This window comes from Sorex araneus, chromosome X, assembly GCF_027595985.1.
Source record: "Sorex araneus isolate mSorAra2 chromosome X, mSorAra2.pri, whole genome shotgun sequence".
In the NCBI taxonomy this organism is placed as follows: Eukaryota; Metazoa; Chordata; class Mammalia; order Eulipotyphla; family Soricidae; genus Sorex; species Sorex araneus.
Window position 1 is genome coordinate 175058994 of NC_073313.1, and position 20925 is coordinate 175079918.

General features: G+C 40.5%; 1 protein-coding gene across 1 annotated transcript in view; it reads left to right on the forward strand.

Annotated features, from left to right (window-relative positions):
- NCKAP5 (NCK associated protein 5) overlaps window positions 1–20925 on the forward strand; it is a 1232229-nt gene that overhangs the window by 1028370 nt on the left and 182934 nt on the right. Inside the window, exons 12-14 of the mRNA XM_055122815.1 lie at window positions 958–1146; window positions 6484–10232; window positions 10948–11125. Of these exons, the coding sequence (XP_054978790.1) occupies window positions 958–1146; window positions 6484–10232; window positions 10948–11125 (4116 nt within the window). The remainder of the gene's footprint in view (window positions 1–957; window positions 1147–6483; window positions 10233–10947; window positions 11126–20925) is intronic.

Consider the following 20925-nt stretch of genomic DNA (forward strand, 5'->3'; position numbering starts at 1 on the left):
TTTCTCTCTCCTGGTCAGGAGTCTAAATTAATTGAAACTCTCAGTTTGTAGAGCTTCATCAGTTACCTCAGATCCTGTAATGCAACTTTCAGGATGTGCTGAGACTCTCACCCATGTTTCTTGTGCAAACCTGCTGGAATCCAATTCTAATCACCGGGATCTCAAGCTTCTAGCTCTGTCTGTCTTATGTGAGAGCCTATACTATTGGACAGTTAATTGGGATGAGAAATCCTGTATTGTTTTAAAATCAAACTGCATGATGCCTAACTATAGTGTTCCGCTGGTCATAGTATTTAGTTGCTGACATAGAATGATGCTCTCAGAACTACAGCAGCGGTAGGAGTAATAAAGATTGTTATACCCCATCTTCAGATAAAGACATTAGCATCCATGGAAGTTAAATAAATGTGTTCTTTGCTCAAGACCTATTCTGTGACATTGTGGAGCCTGAGGTACAGGTTGCTAGATTCCCAGACATTGCTTATGTTATTAGCCCTTACAGTCAAAGCTGCTTCTCTGCCGCCATCCTCTTCTTGCATAAGAATTATGTTTTGATGAGGATCTCAGTCTTTAGCTAGCATATTTGACTAAAATAGAAAACAACCACTGTGACACTTCTTCCCACTGATGACATTATCTTATAATAACTGAGCAATTTCTTAGCCACATGCTGTACTATCTGATTCATCTGTCATATGACTTTAACAGTGACTCTATAACTTAGGCAGTATTTTCACTAGTCCCCTTAAACAATAAAATTGTTGCTATAAGATAAACTTTCCCTCAGCAAGTTAGCTAAAAGGAGAGCCAAGATGTGAAGCTCTCATCTGTCTGACTCCATAATCAGTGCTTCTAATCACCAGCCTCTATTTCTTCTAACTCCTTGAGAAATTCAGCTGGTATTTACTGTTCCCTAAGTAAAGCAAAGCTTAACTCCAAACTGTCCTGCTTTTACAGGAATGCCAGCTGAATACAAAATTAGGAGCCCCTGCTTTGCGGTGTCATGGCTTAGGGGTTGTCATCCCTGGTCATCTTTGTCCCCGAAATAGCTGCAGTAGCAGTGATCTGTCTCTTTCAAGCACCTGCAGTGAGTACTCCAGTGGCTCCTCCAACACGTGGCACGACAGCAAGAGCCTCAGAAAACGGGTAAGGTCTCCTTTGAGGTACTCCAGCCTCCAAATGAACCAGAAAAGTGTTTTCTCCTTCTTGGAATCAGAGTGGGAGGGGAGATGAAAATGACCATGGCTGAGTATCTATGCAAGTACTTTGTGCTAACACCATGTGGGGAGATGGAAATATCTCCCCATTATACAAATGTGGAAACCAACTATTAAAAGGTTAAATTACTCTTCAGAAATTATGTGGAAACTGAGGAGTGGCAACATAATTTGAACCAGAACAAGTTGGGCATTGTGGGAGGACATTTAGAGAGAAAGATAGTTCTCTTCCATGCTCCAGAGGATTCACTAACTTCCAGATTTATATCAAACTGTATCATGGAGCACTGGCCTAATAGAACTGACCACACTTCAGGCCAACTCAGACATTTCCAATTAGTGTTATGGACGTTCTCGCTCACTGTGATGCTCTGGAAAACCTGTTATGTCCACTGCAAATGAAAGGAGCAAAGCCACTTGCCAGACCATTCCAGACAGAGCATCCCACTAGAACTCAAAGACAGTGTTTTCCCCCCTAATAATAGGGATTAGTGAATTATTTCAAACAAATAAACAGAAATTTTGATGCATTGTACATTAACTTTGTACAAATTTACAGTATCTGTTGTACTAAGATAACAAATTGACCTTCTCCATTCAACATTGTAACCTGATAAAACACCCAATAGGCTGATTACAAATTATAGAATGACATCGGTGAGAGAGAAAAAATACTATAATAGGTGACACATACCATGGCTTTGGTAAGTCTATTTCTACTTATGTAGCGATACAGGAATTCCAGTATCAGAATTTTATTTATTTTTTTTTCAGAAAGTAATTTTATTTTTTATTTTTTTTAACTTTTTATAAAATCACCATGTGGAAAGTTACAAAGTTCTCAGGTTTCTGTCTCAGTTATACAATATTCAAACACCCATCCCTTCACCAGTGCCCATATTCCACCACCAAAAAACCCCAGTATACCTCCGCCCCCACCCCCCGCCCCCCACCCCCTACTGTATAACTAATGAATTTCACTTCATTTTCTCTTTACCTTGATTACATTCCATAATTCAACACAAAACTCACTATAGTTGTTGGAGTTTCCACCCAAGAGAGACAGACCTACTACCAAGGAAGCATTTGATAATTAGTTTTCCATTGCTGGGAATGAAGAGATATGTAGCCCCACTGCTACAAGTACATAACTCTCTTTTTTTTTCCTTTTCCCTTTTTTTTCTTTTCCCCCGTCATCCCCCTTCCCGCACCTCATAGTATGGTGTACACCACGCTACGTCGGCCAGCGTGGGGCTTTTGCTTAGTTCACAGCCCAGAGAGGTGGCTGCTACATTAATAACCTTCAATATTTCAATAAAAACTTACTGTTATTATTTGGAGTTTCCCCCCCAAGTCAGACCTGTTTAAAAGGAACCGTTTCACATTGCTGACCTTTATAAATGTTGTCACGCGGACGCTGCCGCATCCGTGCAGTTCTGGATTTCTGTATAAAGTCCAGGGAAAATTCTGCCAGAAATTGCATAGCCCAGCTCACAGTCCCAGTGCATTGCTGTAAGAAGTCTCTGGAATCAAAGTCTTTAGGTGCAGAGGGTCCGCTTCACGCTCAGCGGCTCCGGATTTATCTGGTCCGAGGGCGTGCAGGTTACGCCCCCTTCCCATGAGTTCCTGGGAGCCCCAAAAGTAAAAACCGAATACCTCTGGGTTTGGAGTCTTAGAAGATGGTGCCTTCCACGTGGGTGCTGCCAACCTGCCGTTTTCCATGCAGGAAGACATGGTGGGGAGGAAAAAAATCCACCCCCTGGCAGCACAGAGTTGTAGCCCAGTTCGCAGTCCCAGTGCATTGCTATTAGATGTTGCGCTGGATGCCCGAATGTGTTAGATCTCTGGAATCAAAGTCTTTAGGCGCAGAGGGTCCGCTTCACGCTCAGCGGCTCCGGATTTATCTGGGGACCAGTATCAGAATTTTATTTATTTATTTATTTGCTTTTTGGGTCACACCTGGCGATGCACAGGGGTTACTCCTGGCTCATGCACTCAGGAATTACTCCTGGCGGTGCTCAGGGGACCATATGGGATGCTGGGAATCGAACTCAGGTCGGCCGCGTGCAAGGCAAACGCCCTACCCGCGGTGCTATCGCTCCAGCCCACCAGTATCAGAATTTTAAATAACCCATGATTCCATCTTCAAAGTGGGTTCATACAGGCTCATATGCTGCCTGAGCCCATGTGCTGCTTGTACCCGAGTGGCCGAGCACATGTGTTGCCCGAATCTCCCCTCTTGAGATGTGTACTTTCATGCTTTCATACTTTTGTGTCTAAAGCTCGGTTATGTGTAGGGGCTTCCTCCACCCTTGGAGAAGCCCGCGTTCTCTCTTGAGCACGTTATTCTTACTGCTCTCTCTCTCCCACTTATCTTTTCCTCCTTCCCTCAGAAACCTCAGAATAAAATCTATTTACTTCAAAAAAAAAGTGGGTTCATACAGCTAAAGATTCCTCTGTGTTTAGAATATAAGTCTTTTCATATGGGTATAAACTACGCATTTGGAATAATTGTTATTGCAACTTTTTAAATGCCAAAGAAAAGCAGAGTACATGAAAAAGGAAACTACAGATTAAAACACTTGAAGATCCTTTTCCTATAATTTTCATAAATTTAGTTAATGGTTTGGAAAGTAGAGTATTTGGAAAACTCCATACCTGCCATAATATATTAGTGAAGTAATAGTTTTGTTGTACCTTGAGCAAGAACCCAGGAAAGAATTTCTAGCTTGAATTTAAAATGTATCCCCTTGAACTCAGATATCTAATGCACCATGCAGAGTTAGGTGCATTATCCAAATGGTCCTTCTGAGAAAATGTTAGTTTTGAATAATGACTGATAGGGGCCTGACTTTTAACAGGGAAGATGGTCATGAATGTCTCTTCTCTTTGCGATTATCATCGACTGCTATTTTCTCCCTCACACCTTCCTCTCCTCTCTCATCTCTTTTTCTTTACTAAAATTCTTTCAATTATTGTAATCTTTGTACTCCTTCCTTGAAAAAGGAGACAGAAGACTTACTGTACTTTATCAGAAACTTAGAACCTGGCATCTGTAGATTTAAGAGTGCTTTCTTATAATGATGAAAGGACCATGGAGCCGGCATACTGGACACATATCATAGACAAAGTCCTGTTGCACCGGGACTAGCTAACTGCATCATTTCATCTAACGACTGAGTTTCTTAAGCCAGGGATTCTTACACTATTCCAGTTGTGACCTCTTTTCACCCCAATATATCAAATAGGTATACAAATCAAATACTTAGTGATATTAAATAATAAAGAACTTTCTTTTAAAACGTTTTTAAATTATGTGACTCCAGGGGCTAGAAAGATAGCACTTAAAGTGCCTGTCAGCAGCAGCATCTTTTGACTAACTACTCTCCTCCCCGGAGTAATTCTCTTCCAGTTCTTCTAGCATGAGGAAAGCTGCCCACAGGAGATGCCAACATGCATCTCTCCCACAAAGATGGGTCACACTTTTATTTTTCCAAGTTTAAGGATTGTTCTGAACTTTATTCAAATCAGTGAATATTGTAACTTCCTGTAGAAAACTGATAGGGAAACGTGGCTAATCTCAACAGGGCAGAGATCCTGAGCACTGAGAGGTTTGTTGTCTCTGGCTCTGGGATGTATGAAACCAGAGCCAGGGCAGGCTCGGGGGAGGCCTAAAGAGGTGGGAGTGCAAAGCTGAACATAGCCTCTGTGGGTTGAACAAATCTACTCTTTCAAGCTCTTGAGGGGTGCTTTTGCCTGGTTTCTTTGTTGTTGCTGTTGTTGTGACCATGACTCTCAGTATCATGGAAATTCTTGGAAATTCAAGCTCTGACAGCCTGTTCACAGTGGGTCTCTAAGCCCCAGGCTCACTAACAGGATTTCATCTTATTATGGAAGGAATTTTTAATCATGTAGAGGAGGAGAAGTGGGAAGGCAAAGCATCAGCAACAACTTCTGATGCTGAAGACTTTAGAAAAGATATCATTTGACTTCTAATCAAATAAAATCAAAATAATATGTTTATTTCTAGCAAAAGTAATTGCTTATGAAAGTATCATAAACGTTCAATATTTACCAACAAGTTAAGATTCTAATGGAAGTGTCTGGTGATTCTCTGTGCTTTGCACATAGTTACTACAGGGTTGCTAGACAGAGGTGCTGTTGGAGTATAGATACCAGTGGGAGGCTATACCCTAAGTTGAGATTAGTACTGAATACTCATCCAAAACTGCCACATTCATTCATTGAAGTTTACCTTTAGTCTTAAGAGATAAGAAGAAAAGAAAAAGAAACCTCATTAGGTTATGTGCCCATCTCCCAATTTCCTGAGTCCCCCATTGTGTTAAAAAGTCTTCAGGTTTTATTCCAGAGGGGATGTGGTTGTAACCTATGTATTCTATTATACATTGATAAATAAAAAGCAGAGAATAGAGAATAAGCTCTTCTCCCATAATGCAGTGTGGAAATTCAGTGTGGCAGCTCAGTAGCCTGGGAGGCTGCATTCAAATCCCCACCAGGCCACTCTGCTACTGAGTCAGAGAATGAGCCTGCAACCAGAATGTATGCTACTCCTTCAGCTCTTCCTGAAATGTGTTATCCCAGTTGGTTGATTTGACCAATCTACTTCTTCCTCTTCTAAAACAGAATTTCTCGCATGTGTTGTTCTGAAATGAATCAAAACTCTGTGTTTCTGGATAGTGCCCAGCAAAAGACCGTTCAACCTTGGTTCCTTCCTTCTGCCCTCTTCTGTTTCTTGTTACCAACACCAAGAGAAGTAATGACAAATGTATAGAATACAGTGTCTTATCTATTCCCTTTATTGATCACTTCTCCAAAACTGATACTGGAATTTAGTGAGGAGAAAAAAACTGGCCTTTCTATGTTATTACATGAAACAGTATTATGTATTCTAACAGACTTGAGGTTCCCCTCCTCTGAGTTCCCAAGTGCCTACTTTGCACTTCTCCCTTTCCTTGCTTACTGCTATTTGTGACCGAGTCTCCTCTCCCCTAGTTAGTTGCATGCCCCATGAGCGCCAGGTCCTTATCTTCTTCTTAATTATATCCTGTGCTACTGAACTCAGGACTGAACACAGCAGAGTGGAGATGTGCTGCATTGTTAATGAATTGATTCACTTGGGTTAGTTTATATATACATTTATAGGTAAAGGCTTAACCATTAGAACAAATTAATTCAGTGACGGACTTTTCCTTTCATATTGTAATCCACCAAGTACAAGCATTACTGATATGTTTTTCTTTCTCAGCAATCATCACACAACTGGGATAAAAGACTAAGTATAGACTCTTCACTCCCAAGCGGCTTTGCCAGTCCTACAGATGAACTACCTCCAACCCGGATCAAGGAAAGCCACATTTTGGAAGGACTAAGAAAGCTACAAAAGAGAAGAGTGTTCCTTGAACCCCCTTCAGTGATAACCAAATGGGGTTATAAAGATTGCATGAACTCAAATGAAGGAATCTATTCTCCAGGTATCAAGAGTAGCAGCCTCCAAGAGTATCCAGCTCCCACACCAGCTGGCACAGGGCCTCCTTGCTGGCAAGCCCACAAAACATTTGTTTATGACACAGATTCCCATGATGATGCAGAGGAGGATGCTTTCTCCTTGGCAAATCAGACCTTCAGGCCCCATGGCTGTAAACTAACCCACAGTGTCTCTGACAGTCTTTTTGCCTGGGAGCTGAATGGAAAATACTTTTCAGATGGCATCCCCTCAGTTTACTGCAGGGAAAGGCCAGAAAAGCTGACCAGTTGTACCAACAACCATCCCTGGGAGAAGCAGTTGTGCCCGACGCATCAGGAAACTCAGTCTGAGAGAGAGTGGGGCCTGGACAGCCAGGGCCATGTGACTCTCAATCCCCAGCTTTCAGATACTGATGACAATGAAACCCTCGATGAGTTGCACATAGGAAGCAGTGATGAGAAAAGCCCTTCAGACCTGTCCTTGGCAGCCGACACCGACAAGTCCACAGAGAACCTGGACACTCTTGTGGAACTTGGAAAATCTCAAGCTGGGTCTCCTGCTGAGGAGGAAAAACCAATGACCATCCAGTGTGACAGTAGGCCAAAGACATTTAGCTTCATTAAGCAGCAAAAGGTTGTCAGAAGGACTTCTTCAGAAGAATGTATTACTGTAATATTTGATGCAGAAGATGGTGAACCCATTGAATTCAGCTCTCACCAGACTGGCATTGTTACTGTGACCAGAAATGAAATCTCAGTCAATCAAGCCCCTACAGGACCCAAGGCAGAACACACTGAACTTTTACCTCAGGGAATTGCTCATTCACAGCCAGAAGCTGCTACAAGAGACTATGCTTTCTTAAAGAGAACTGAGGAAGAGAAGGAGAAAAACATTCCAAAAGATGATGTGGACAATGTTGCCGCCACGTCCCCAGACTCATTCAGCTCCAGGACAGCAGTGCAAAGTGTTCAGCGACAAAATCTGACCGAACCAACACACCATGGGTCATGCCAGAATAATTCTAGATCTTTGGTGGCCACGGGACTCTGTCAGAAGCAAATTACAAAAATTCCTGCCCGAGGTAAGACTTCACCTCAGAAATCAAAAATAATGGAGCCTGATGCCACCACAAGAATTCCCTCCTCTGTCCCAGTGACTCTTGAAAAATCACCACCTTTAACTCCTGGAAAACTCTCACGGTTCAAAAAGATGGAGAGTTTGACACCCCTCTTTGATTTAAGGTCAGACTCACACATTCCAAAGCACCCTGCACAACCTCCTCATGACTCCAAAATGCCCAGCAGGAAAGACTGGTCCCAGCACTCCAAGAGCCAGATTCCAGCATCACAGTTGTTATCACGGTCTCTCAATGAACCCAGTGAGGATGGAGAACCCCCCACAAGAGATAAACACTGTGACCCTGAGCCAGAGGCAGGCCTTAATTCCTCTGTGCCTCCACCCCCTCCAGGCAGGTCAGTCTCCCTGCTCATCAAACCCAACTATGAGTATGTCTCCCCACCTTCATCCGCAAAGCTTGAAACCAGGGTCCCTAATGAAACAGTGGGGAGCGGATTCAAATCCCCCCTTCTGAAAGGATCTTCTGCTCCTGTTATCTCTTCCAATCAGACCATGACAGAAATACAGGCAAAGAAACCCTCCATGGCCTTCAGAAAGCCTCTTTCCACTCATCCACTGCCCTCCACAGAAACGGGGATTCAAACAAGAAGCTCCACACATACCCCCTCTGGCTCATTTGCTGTGATGGCTGCAGCACCCTCAAAGATTTCTCCAAAGAGAGGTGTCCCCAAAACCCCACTGCACCTAACACTGGGGACCACACAAATAGACAACACAGGGATACGGACTCCCAAGAATTGCCCTTCAGCTCACGAGCCACTGGAAACACCATCCTCCAAAAGTGCGCCTCCAGGAAGAAAGACTCAGTCAAACAACAGCATCGCCACATCACCCAAGCCTTCCTTCTTAGGGGCACATGAGGCTCCATCATCTCAGGGTAACTGTCTCTCACCATCGCCATCCTCTAAAAGCCATAGTACCCCACCTGGTTATCAAAGCACTCATGAGAAAGGGCTGAAAACCCGCCTTCCGGTTGGACTTAAAGTTCTCATGAAGTCTCCCCAGTTGCTCAGGAAAAGTTCCACAGTGCCAGGGAAACATGAAAAAGACAGTCTAAATGAAGCCTCTAAAAGTTCTGTGGCTGTGAGCAAGGCAAACACCAAGGACTTCAGGAGGTCCTCAAGCCCTGAGGGGACAGGGCCCGAAAGAAACGATCCTTCACTCAGTTTCCAAGCACAAGATGGTTTGACTGACAGGCTTCCTCTAGAAACAGCACTGCCAGAGTCACCGGTAAGTAACCTCCCTGGTAGCGAAGAGAAAGATGTGGTTGAAAACCTGTCAGTGAAAAGATCTCTTTCCTCTCACAAGCCACACCTGAAACCAGCCTTAGGCATGAACGGAGCCAAAGCTCGCAGTCAGAGCTTCAGCACTCACTCAGGAGACAAGCCCTCGGCAAGCCCCCTGGAAGGGTCAGGCAAAGTCCGAACTCAGATTATCACCAACACTGCTGAGAGAGGCAATTCTCTCACCCGGCAGAGCTCCTCCACCGAGGGCTCTCCCAGCAAGAGCCCTGCAGCCCCCACATCTGACAGTTTTCCCGTTGCTGGGAGATCTCTGGGGCATACGCCCTGCAGGCCAGGCCCCCAGGCATGCACCAGTAGCTCCAGCAACCAACACGGGAGTCCAAGCAAGCTGCCACTGAGGATCCTTCCAAAGTCAGAAGGGTTCCTCACCCCGCCTAAAACAGAAGAGCTGCAGACCTCCTCCCAATATGGCCCCAGTGTGGCCGTCCCTGAGGGACCGATGAGCAGCCACTGTAGATGCCCGTCCACCCCAGCAGACTGCCTGTACGCTCCGCCCAGTGCAGGGAAGACACAGCAGGCAGGCAATTTTGAAACAAGCAGAACCTCCAAGACAGAAACTTCTGGAAGATGTCCAGATACTTCCACCACCAGGAGTGGTGCCGTGAGCCCAGAAACCCCCCTCTCGCCCACAATCGAAGAAAAGGTCATGTTGTGTATTCAGGAAAATGTGGAGAAGGGCCAAGTGCAAACAAAGTCCAGCTCTGTGGAAGCCAAGGCCAAGCCCGGGCCTTCTTTTGCCAGCTGGTTTGGGTTTCGCAAGAGTAGACTCCCCGCGCTCAGTAGCAGGAAAACGGATATCTCCAAAACCAAAGTGGAGAAGAAAGAAGCAAAAGGTTTGGGGTTTGCAAATAAGCAGCTAAAATCTGAGCGGAAGAAAGAGAAAAAGAAGTCTGAGCTACAGTGTGAGACAGACCATGAGCTTAGCAGAGATATGGAGTTGGCTGATACTCCAGACAGTGGTTTCCAAAGCAAATGTAAACTGAAAACACCGCATGACATTTACAACCAAGTGAAGCTGGAACCAAAAACCAGAAGCAGCCCCGTTACTTGTTCAACAAAAGATACCTTTATGACAGAACTTCTGAACAGGTAACTCGTTGGCAAGGAGGGTGGCAATGTACAGGGTTCCCTCCATTCCAGTAAGAGAGCTGGTTGCCTCCTGTACATTAAATGCCAGCCAAGCACATCTTTCTTACAAGCAGAAATCACAGTAGCAGTCTTTTATACATTAGCCAGAATTTAAACAATGGAATACAAAGTTAGCAATAAAATGATAATTTAGTCCATGTTACTTTGTTAACCAAACCAATGGACTTTGAAATTAAAGAATGGTAAGTTTTATCAAGGTTGATAGGAATTCAGCCTACACTAAGAACCATAAATGTAACCACATGGCATGAAATGGAAGAAAATTACAGATACATTTTAAAGTATGCCTATCTCATTGATTGTACCAAACAAATGTATACTTAGAAACTTCGCAGAGGTAATTACATTTCCTACTGATGTCAAGCCAGAAGTGTATTTCGCGATTACTCTTCAGTGGTTTTTATTTTGTTCCCCCTCCCATACCACAAGCAATTATAAAAATAAAAATCAGTTATTATATTATCAAATCTAAATAGACACACTCCTGGAATATCAGATGAAGATTTGATCTAGGCCAGTGGGAAACACTTATCACTCGAAGGTTTAATGACAAAGGGATATTTGGAGGTTACTTTGAACGTTAAAGGGTTGGAAAAGGTAGAGTGATTAAAGAAGAGCAATGTAATTTATCAGACGAATCACTTTCTACCTACAGAGTTGATAAGAAAGCAGCTCAACAGACAGAAAGTGGATCAAATAATGTTTCCTGCAGGAGTGTGTTAAAGGGCAGTTCCCAGGCCTTCTGTCTCACTGGCAGTGCTGTCAGCACTCAAGGAAGCCACAAGAAAAGCATCAAGATCAAAGCGGATATGGAAATCCCAAAAGACTCCCTGGTAAGTGCTCCCCTATTCTGGTTATCAAATGTGAGGTTCTGATATGGGCTAGGTGGGTCTTTTCTATCCTTTGCTGATGAAAATATGTGGCCAGTGATTATGGGAGCATAGATAAAAGTTAGAGAAATGGGGGAGAAATGAAAATCCTGGTGTCAGCAGTAGCAAGGTTGCTACTGGGCGTGGCTGTTCTGGCTGTCTTTCCAGAAGCAAGATGATGTCGTCATTGTCTCAGTGCAGGAAGTGTTCCTGCTCGTGTCATCCTCAGATTCCAGCCCAGCGCGGGGAATCTGCTCACAATGTTTATTGCCAACAACAACAACAACACACACACACACACACACACACACACACACACACACACGAGTGATACGTTTATGAAAAATAAAAATGGTAGGGAATTTAAAAGAATATTTACAACTTTATTATTGGAGGGGGCACCCCTGGTAGTGTTTAGAGCTAACTCCTGGCTCTTGCTCGGGAATCATTTCTGACAGTTCTTAGGCAACCACAGCAGAAATCAAACTAGGGTCAAACTAGGGTCTGCTGCATGCAATGCAAGTACTTTAAGCCCTGTACAATCTCTCAGGCCCCTTGTGTCAATCAATTAATGATTTAATGTGAAAATTTAAAAATTGTATATTTTTATAGTTGTATATACCAGTTCTTCCTAGATGGTGTAAAGCTAAGGGATCTATTTTGAAATTTGATTTCCTATTATTCTTGTAATTTTGAAGTCCAGATCTTAAAATTCTTAAAAAGTAATAAAATGTTTTGTTAGATTTTCTCAGTGCATTCTAGTTTCAATTTTCTTAAATGACTCTTAATTGCATTTATTCTACATTCATTTTGTTTCTAAAAAATTATTTTGGTGGTGGTCATTGTTCTGTTCTGTGGATTTTATGGCACTTAAAAGTTATCTATATAAAAATGAATCATATACACTTTTATATTTTAATAAAAGCTAGTATTACTACTTAAACCATTAGTATTTATATATATTTTGGAGTGGTTCAGAGTAGTTATGGGATTTGAGGGAAAAAATGAAAGATTTGAAAAATAATCCTAGTTGGCATTATTAGTTATTAGTTTAATTACTTATTGATGATGAAAGCTTTTTAGTAGCTTCACTGGCCAATTTTAATTGGAGACAAAAGAACTTTTATTTTCTGAAGAGTTCTTTCCTCTGAAGATCTTTTTTTCAAACTCAAATCTTATGCATGCTATGTTTGTCCTCTGCAGAATTTTTTTCTGTGCCTTCCCTCATTTTTGTTTTTTAATGCCCATAGTATCATCCCTTCTTTGAAAACTTGGATGTCTGCTGCATTATAAAACCACAAATGATACGCATATGTAAGACTGCCCTTGTAGTGTCACAAGAAGGATAGAGGAGCATGTGAAGATGTGCAATATGCTGGAAATTCAATCCCACTGATCTAAAACTCTGATAGCCTCGCAGAGCCCCTTATCAGAGGCACTCAATTTAACTATGCCCCATTAAATATGGTCCTGACAGCTTAGGGTATATCTTCACTGAACAGAAATACCAGAAAACAAAAAGACTTTCTCTTGGTTGGCACAACTTTATTTTCACCTTCTTACCACTTCCAAATGCTAAAATTATTTGCCCTTCTTTTTCTCTTTTTTATTTCTAGTCTTTTTTAAAGTTATTGAAAATTTGTCTTTTAGTCCTTCCTGAATACTGGAAACAGTCCTATCAAGTACAAAGATTCCCTAATGAAACCAAATGTACATAATCCATAGGAATATGCTGATTTTTCAGTCAACTGCAAGAGGACAATAGTCTTGCTGGGATGATTTTTCATATAGAAAAATATTATTAACCTGTATAGTTGACCAGTTAGTCAGGTTTTTAATGTAAAATGCAGTGTTTTATTTTCATCACTATGAATGTGGTCAAAATTACTAATTTCAGAAAAGGTATTGGCACAATATAAGAATGGCAGTGAAAACCTTTTATAGATTATCAGTCTATGTTAGGAGATTAGATGAAAATTGAAAAGTAGTTCAGTTCCATAGCATGTTGTTATGAATACCCAGAAATCTTTTAAAATGCAGAGTCTAAAGGATTTTTCTTTACTAAGTCTTAAGGTAAATTTGCTATCATCTTAAAGTGTATGGCAAATTTTCTTATACAGTTATTTTATATGAAGTAATAGCTACATATAATGCATTATATACCACACTTTTTATTTTAAAAACACAGTTTATAAGCTGTTTTAATAAGGATATTAAGGTGTTTTAATAATTTTAATTTATGGTGATAATCATAGATATATTTTTCTCATCTAACAAATCCACATGTGTAGCTGACAACCACTTAGTTCACTAGAGTCTGCATATTCATATCAGAATTACTAGATACAATCTAAAATATGTCCAAAAGTTATCTTGGTGCTTTGCCAAATTAAATCCTTTTCTCTTTTCTGAACCTTAATTAGAGACTCATGAGCCCATGTATGCCATCATTTACAGACCACTTAACTTAATTGTTGTGTAATTTACACAAGGGCCATGTTACTTTGTACTTTTATTTGAATTATATAAAATCATTGTAAAAAAGAAAAAAGACATGTCTATTGCAGTGGTATTAAGTAAATAAATACAAATGAAATGCAATCTTCTTGTTATACATCTGCTAGACTTTATAAGACCTTCATGCCTATAGAACTTGAAAGTTTTCTGATGAGAAGACTTGAAGACAGCTCTAGGCTCCTATTAACTACCACTGGACAAATAAAAATCATTAACAAAATTAATAAGATCATATAGCTTCATCATGCAGTGGAAAGAAATGATCGTTTTAATGGCAGGGATGTTTTAATTTAAATCATGAGTATTCCCTTTATCCAGTATCACATAATCTGAAAAAAATCACATATGCTAATATAAAAGCATTAAATATTATCCTATTAAAATGGTACTGTGCTGGTAAAAATGACATAAAATAGTACAATCATTATACTGTCATCATCTTATGAAATTCTGCAAAATGTGATAATTTCAGAATTTGAATTGAATCATTTCGCTCTAAATGCCATTTTAATGTTAATAAAAAATTGTGGACATTCTCTCCTGGGAATATATCCCGGAGAGGCAAAAAGGTATAGTAGAGATGACATCTGCATTTCCATGTTCATTGCCACTCTGTTTACAATAGCCACAATATGGAAAAAACCAGAGTGATTGGCTAAAGAAACAGATGATTGGCTAAAGAAACTCTGGTATATTTACACAATGGAATACTATGTAGCTGTCAGAAAACATGAAGTCATGAAATTTGCATATAAGTGGATCAACATGGAAAGTATCATGCTGAGTGAAATGAGTCAGAAAGAAAGAGACAGACATAGAAAGATTGCACTCATATGTGGAATATAAAGTAGCTGAGAAGTACAAGCTTACAATGTTGCGATTCCTGGCAGACATTTCTCTGGACTTAGTTACTAAAATACAGAAATCCAAAACTATGCTGCTGCTAGTGCGGCCTCCTAACTTCCTATCTCTTCATTCTCAGCAATGGAAAACAAATTACCAAATGCTTTCTTTTCAGCAGATCGACTTTAGGGGGGAGAAACTCCAAATCAATAATAGTGAATTTTTTTGTTTAAATATTGAATGTAATCAAAGTAAAGTGAAAGTAAAGTGAAATTTACCAGTTACACATGCGGGGTGGGGGGCTGTGGAGGTGGGGGGAAGAGGGGAGGTATATCGTGATTCTTGGTGGTGGAATATGTGCACTGGTGAAGGGATGGGTGTTTGAGCAATGTGTAACTGAGACTTAAACCTGAAAGCTTTGTAACTTTCCACATGGTGAATCAATAAAAGAATTTAAAAAAAATTGAAAAACTGTTTTACACAGTCATGTTTGTGGAAAGTTTAGAATTTAAGAAAAAAAATTTGTGGACATTCTGTCTTTCTCCTAAAAAGCTTTCTAAATGAGAAATTGCCTACTGGAAGTTCTCCTTCTTCCATTATACCTCCTCTAAATTATGCTCATCATGCTCTTTTCTTTTTCAATGAACTTTGACATCAGAAATTATTGGGATGGAGACAAAAGACATAATACATGCAGTAGGTAGGGTCCTTGCCTTGCATGTGGACAACATGGGTTCAATCCTTGCCACCTCATCTTGTCCCTAAACCCTGCCAGGAGTAATTCCTGAGCACCATTGGGTGGCTCACCCCCCCCTCCAAGAAATGTTATTGGGATGGATGACTAAGGTATTGCAAATGAAGATTATCAACAAAAATTGGGAATATTAAAATATACATATATACACCCATGTAAATGTATGTTAGTGTGTATATATACATAAATTTCATCATTAAACACAGTAATGTGTACATATAATGCATGATAATATATGTATATATGTTTTGTAATTAAATCTAATAGTTGTGGTTACCAATATTGGCAGTGGTGAGGTATTTTTTCACCTTTTCTTCCTGTGTACTTTGTAAGTACACAGACAGTAACTTACAATTTTTTAAGTTAACAAATAGGAGTTAACATATTTTAATGGGCACAGTAATGCTTAATGGTTATCTACTATAAACTGGTAATTAGTTCAGGTTTTGATTATAATGGCAAAGTCTAATAGACAAATAAGAGTTAGAAATGTATCATATAGGCTTCAGTTACACTGGGGATATGGTATAGCTATACAAAACGTACTTCATACCAAGAGAGACATGGCTGTCAAGGATTTATGTCAGTTCATGGTAGAGTTAGTGGCTGTGAAAATCTTATACTCCCAGTAGCTATTTGTTCCTGAGTCAAACACTTGTCAGATTTCCTGTTTCTATGGTTATACCCATATTGAAGCCCTATGCAGCATCAGACTGTACCACCACTGCCCAATTTTAGCAAATTATTTTCTTTTTTCTTTCTTTTTATTCTTATTAAATCACCATGAGAGATGCAGTTACAAAGTTGTTCATGATTGGGTCAGACAGTGTTCCAACACCTGTCCCTTCACCAGTACACATTTCCCACTACCACTGTCTCCAGTTTCCCCTCCCACCAACATGCATATCCCTTTACCTACTTTCAGCACTCAGTTCTTGTTCATAATAATCATTTCCAACTACCATTGTTATAGTGGTCCCTTCTCTGTCCTAACTATCCTCATATCCCCTCTTGCACCCTCCCCAACACACACACACAACACATTTGTGGCAAGCTTTCAACAATGGACCAGTCCTCCCAGATCATGTTTCTATTGCCCTTGAGTATTAATGTAAAACAATGTATTTTTATATTCCATATTGAGTGCAATAATTCTAGTCTGTCCCTCTCCTTCTGACTCACTTCATTCAGCATGATACTTTCCTTCTCCATCCACTTATAAGCAAATTTTATGAGTTCGTTTTTCCTGATGGCTGCATAGTATTCTATTCCATAGATGACCATAGTTTCTCTATCCATACATCTGTTCTCGGGCACTCAGGTTGTTCCCAGATTCAGGCTATCATGAATAGTGCTGCAATGAATATAGAAGTACAGGTGGTGTTTCTGCTGTGTGTTGATGGGCACGCAAGATATATTCCCAGAAATACTAATGCTGGGTCAAATGGTAGTGCAATTTCTAGTATTTTGAGGAATGTCTATATTGTTTTCCCAAAAGGCTAGACCAGTTGGAATTCCCACCAACAATAAATGACAATCCTTTTCTCCCCATATCTTTGAACTTTGGCAAATGTTTAATCTCCAGGTGGCAGTCCCTTAAATTCCAGAAAGGTCCATCTAGCCTCTCACCTACACCCCACCACTGCATGATGAAGAATGAAAATTAATTTTAATTTCTGCCTATAAAAATAATTAGCAAGGAGACTCTGCTGCCAGAATAAATTATGCTCCTCATTTCCATTGACAAATGGATTTTTTAATCACTCACTTTACATTGAAGTCTATTTCTATGTATAATTAGAGTTGACAAGTGTGCCATGCCACCCCCCTCACTTTTTATTACCTTTGCTAATTCTTTATCCTGCCCCATTCGAATTCAAAATTTCCCCTCAAGAGTCACCTGGTCATTAGTCCAAGATTGCTGAAAGAACCTTGTCTACAAGCCCAGTTGCTCTCATAGATCCTTAGAAGCCACATTTTTATTGGTATAAGGCATGTAAAGCCCTGGGAAGGCTCTGACATGAAGCTTACAGGTAAGACTTTATAGAGACTGTTTTATTTCCTTTTTTCTTTTGGTTTTGAAGCCCTACCCAGAAGTGCTGAGAGGTTACTCCCGAACTCACACTGAGGAATTATACTGGAAGTGCTCTGTTGAACAAATGGGATGCCAGATATTGAACCCAGGTTGGCTGCATGCAAGGCAAACACCCTAACTGCTGTACTATTGCTCCAGCCCCTTCGTTTTCTTTAAATACAGTATATAAATAAAGGTGATAGTTAAGTTTCACCAAAGGGGCCAGAGAAATAGTACAGGAGGTAAGACACTTGCCTTTCCTGAGACTCAAGCCAGATAGAATCCCTGGTACCAAACGTGGTCCCCTGAACACTTCCCGATTCACTCCAGAGCACTGAGCCTGGGTGTGTCCTCCCCTCCAAAAAAAAAAAATCTAGAGAAAGTTATAAAATAGGCAGTTCTAGACACAATAGTTTGTGTTTGTTGCTCTTAATATATAAACTTTAGTATTTCTTGTGTACTTGGAATAATGTCAACCTATCTAGAAATGCCAGCTGTTAAGACAGATTCAGAAATTTGGGGGAAAGTTGTGAAAGAATGATTTTAATAGTGGATGCATGCATAGACATTGAATCACTGCAATGAATAGAGTTCAGGAAAAAGGTCACTGGGTGACCTTGACCAGAACTCTAAACCCCTCTGGGCTTCTTTCTTGTTATCTATAAGATGAGAATCTTGTTCTCATTATTGGATTTTTTGATTTAGAATTTCATGGGCTAATGGAGATGGTGCTTCACCCAAATTCCAACAGGTTATCAGGGCACTTCTCCAGTTAAAAATGAGGTATATTTACAAAAACCTCTAGGAAATACTATTTTACAAAATAGTTTTGACTCTAGCTGCAGGGCTAAAAAGATAGGCAAGAGATAGATGTGCGCTATTAAGAAAACACTCAAAACTGAAAACAAAATAGCACATAGTTGAAGTCTGTGAATGGCCCTTGCTGGAAACTAGTGGGAGGGGTGTGAAATGAACATATTGTTAGGAGACCTCACTCATCTGCTGTAACAAAACAAGGCAAGAGAACAAGGCACTAGACAATACTGAGTGATGGCACAATCTTGCTTCTTGATTGTAATACTGACAATACCAAGCAGTGGGGAAAGGGATTTGGGGAAGGATGAAAAATGTAGACCAGAAGTGAAATCAGGACAGTAGGGTAGAGTACTGGGAACTTTGCTGGTGGTGAAAGAGCAGTAACTGTACATCAAAACCACAAACATTAACACTGCATAACTTTATTGTCTGAACTACTATCACTGTCACTATCATCTCGTTGCTCATCGATTTGTTTGAGCGGGCACCAGTAACATGTCTCATTGTGAGACTTATTGTTACTGTTTTTGGCATATCAGATATGCCACGGGTAGCTTGCCAGGCTCTGCCGTGCAGGCGCGATACTCTCAGTAGCTTGCCAGGCTCTCCAGAGGGCTGGAGGATTCAAACATGGGTTGACCGCCTGAAAGGCGAATGCCCTACTGCTGTGCTATATATTTTTTAAGTTTTTTGAAGAAGATATTGCCACAAGAACAAGTATGGACTGAAAACACTTATGTTTCCCTTGTTATTTCTATAAATGGTGGGCAAATAGTTCCTATTGGATTTTTATTGTAAAGTAAGGCATTAGAAATTAATAAAACACTGGGGTGTGAGGGGGCGGGGTGGAGCTATACTGGGATTCTTGGTGGTGGAATATGAGCACTGGTGAAGGGATGGGTATTCGAGCATTGTATAACTGAGATTTAAACCTGAAAACTTTGTAACTTTGTAACTTTCCACAATAAAAAAAAAAAAATATGGCTGAAGGAATCAGTTGGGATGGGAGTTGTGTGCCAAAAGTAGATAATGGACCAAACATGATGCCCTCTCAGTGACTGTGTTGCAAGCCATGATGCCCCAAAGTAGAGAGAGAGTGTATGGGGGATATTGTCTGCCATGGAGGCAGGGGGAGGGTGGGAAAGTGGCAATATACTGGGGATATTGGTGGTAGGGAATGTGCACTAGTGGAAGGATGGCTGTAAAAAAAAAAAGAAATTAATAAAACAAGAAATTAAGACCTTTCTTCAGTGGGCCTGGTCACAAAGCACTGAGCTAGGGTATTCTTCAAAGGAGAATAGTAACAGATTAGGGAAGAGATAATACAGGAAGTAATGTAGCTGGGTAGCCATGACCCTCTTGAATATCCCTGACACTGCTTATATCACTATAAGCATGGCCAGAGGTCACTCCTGAGCTGACAGCTAAGAATTTCCAGTAAGCACCACCTCCACCTGCTGCAGCCGTAAAGGTAACATATTAGTCTTCTTGATGTTCAGAGATCTTCTCTGCCATCCCTAGATGTGCACCCCTGTTCATAGAGTTTGTTGAATAATATTTCCTACGTTCCCTCAATTTATTCCTATGGAATTGCCCACAAATCTGGAAGTCCAGGCAGAGTGGGCAGCTGATGGGGAGAATCTCATATATATGATTAATGTTCAGATCATGTTTTTACGATAGTACTCACATTCATGATGTTGATATGTGCAATTAACTCATCTCAAAAACTGCCCACAACTCTCCCTCTTCCTGGCCCCTGTGTCGCTTCCCATCCACCGGCTTCCTAATAATCTAGTATGCACAGTTTGTACTATAGTACACTAGGATTTTTTTTTTATCAGTAAATATTCACTATGTCCTTGTTTTGTTCTTCTAAACACCATAGATGAGTGAGGTCATCCAGGTCCTGAACTTCTCCCTCTATCTTATTTCACTTTTAAAAACACTGATCAGAAATGATATATGCTTACCCTGTAGAATTTAGTACAATAGTCAGGTTACGAAAACAGCAGAACTCTCAATGGCAGGCAAATGGGAAAAGAAGCTATGGTATACATACCCGATGTAATACTATGCAGCCATAAGAAAAAATGAAATTATGCAGTTTGCTGCAACCTGGAAGGCCTCTGTATAGTCATCTCTTATCAGTCTCTCTAAGGATTCAGGTAGCCATCACATCCTTCTTTGAATAAACTCTCATCTGGCTGTCAGCATCTACAGATTCTACCCACTCTATTCTAATATTGGAATTTTAGTCACAAAATAGAAACAAATGGTCTTATTCCATAATATGAAAAAGGAGGTTAAAATAGAAAGCTAAATAATACTCAAGGTCATTGTGTGACCAAATGACTTCCTACACTATGAGTGTATTATTTTATAATAAGGGCTTCTTGGCATTGAACTTAAGCCCCAAAGGAAATCCACTGGCAACCTCTAATGTTTGTGCCTCAACAGAACCCCGTTGCATTCATTGCACACTTCACATTGTTATCATTGGCTGCCCAGGCAACTAAGAGGGATGTGTTTTAAAAGAGCTAGTTAGGGGAGTTTTGCCAGAGACCACAAGCTGTTTTGATTTGGAGGCCAAGTCTACACTGTCATAATCAAACAAAATAGAAAAATGACAAAGTTCTACTAAGTGAACACAACTTTTTATCCAGATCTGCTCTGTTTGAATCTTTATTCTGCCTTTTATACAATTACTTACATTTCTCTGGGGTTCGTATGTTTAAAATGGAGTATTAAATAGCACCT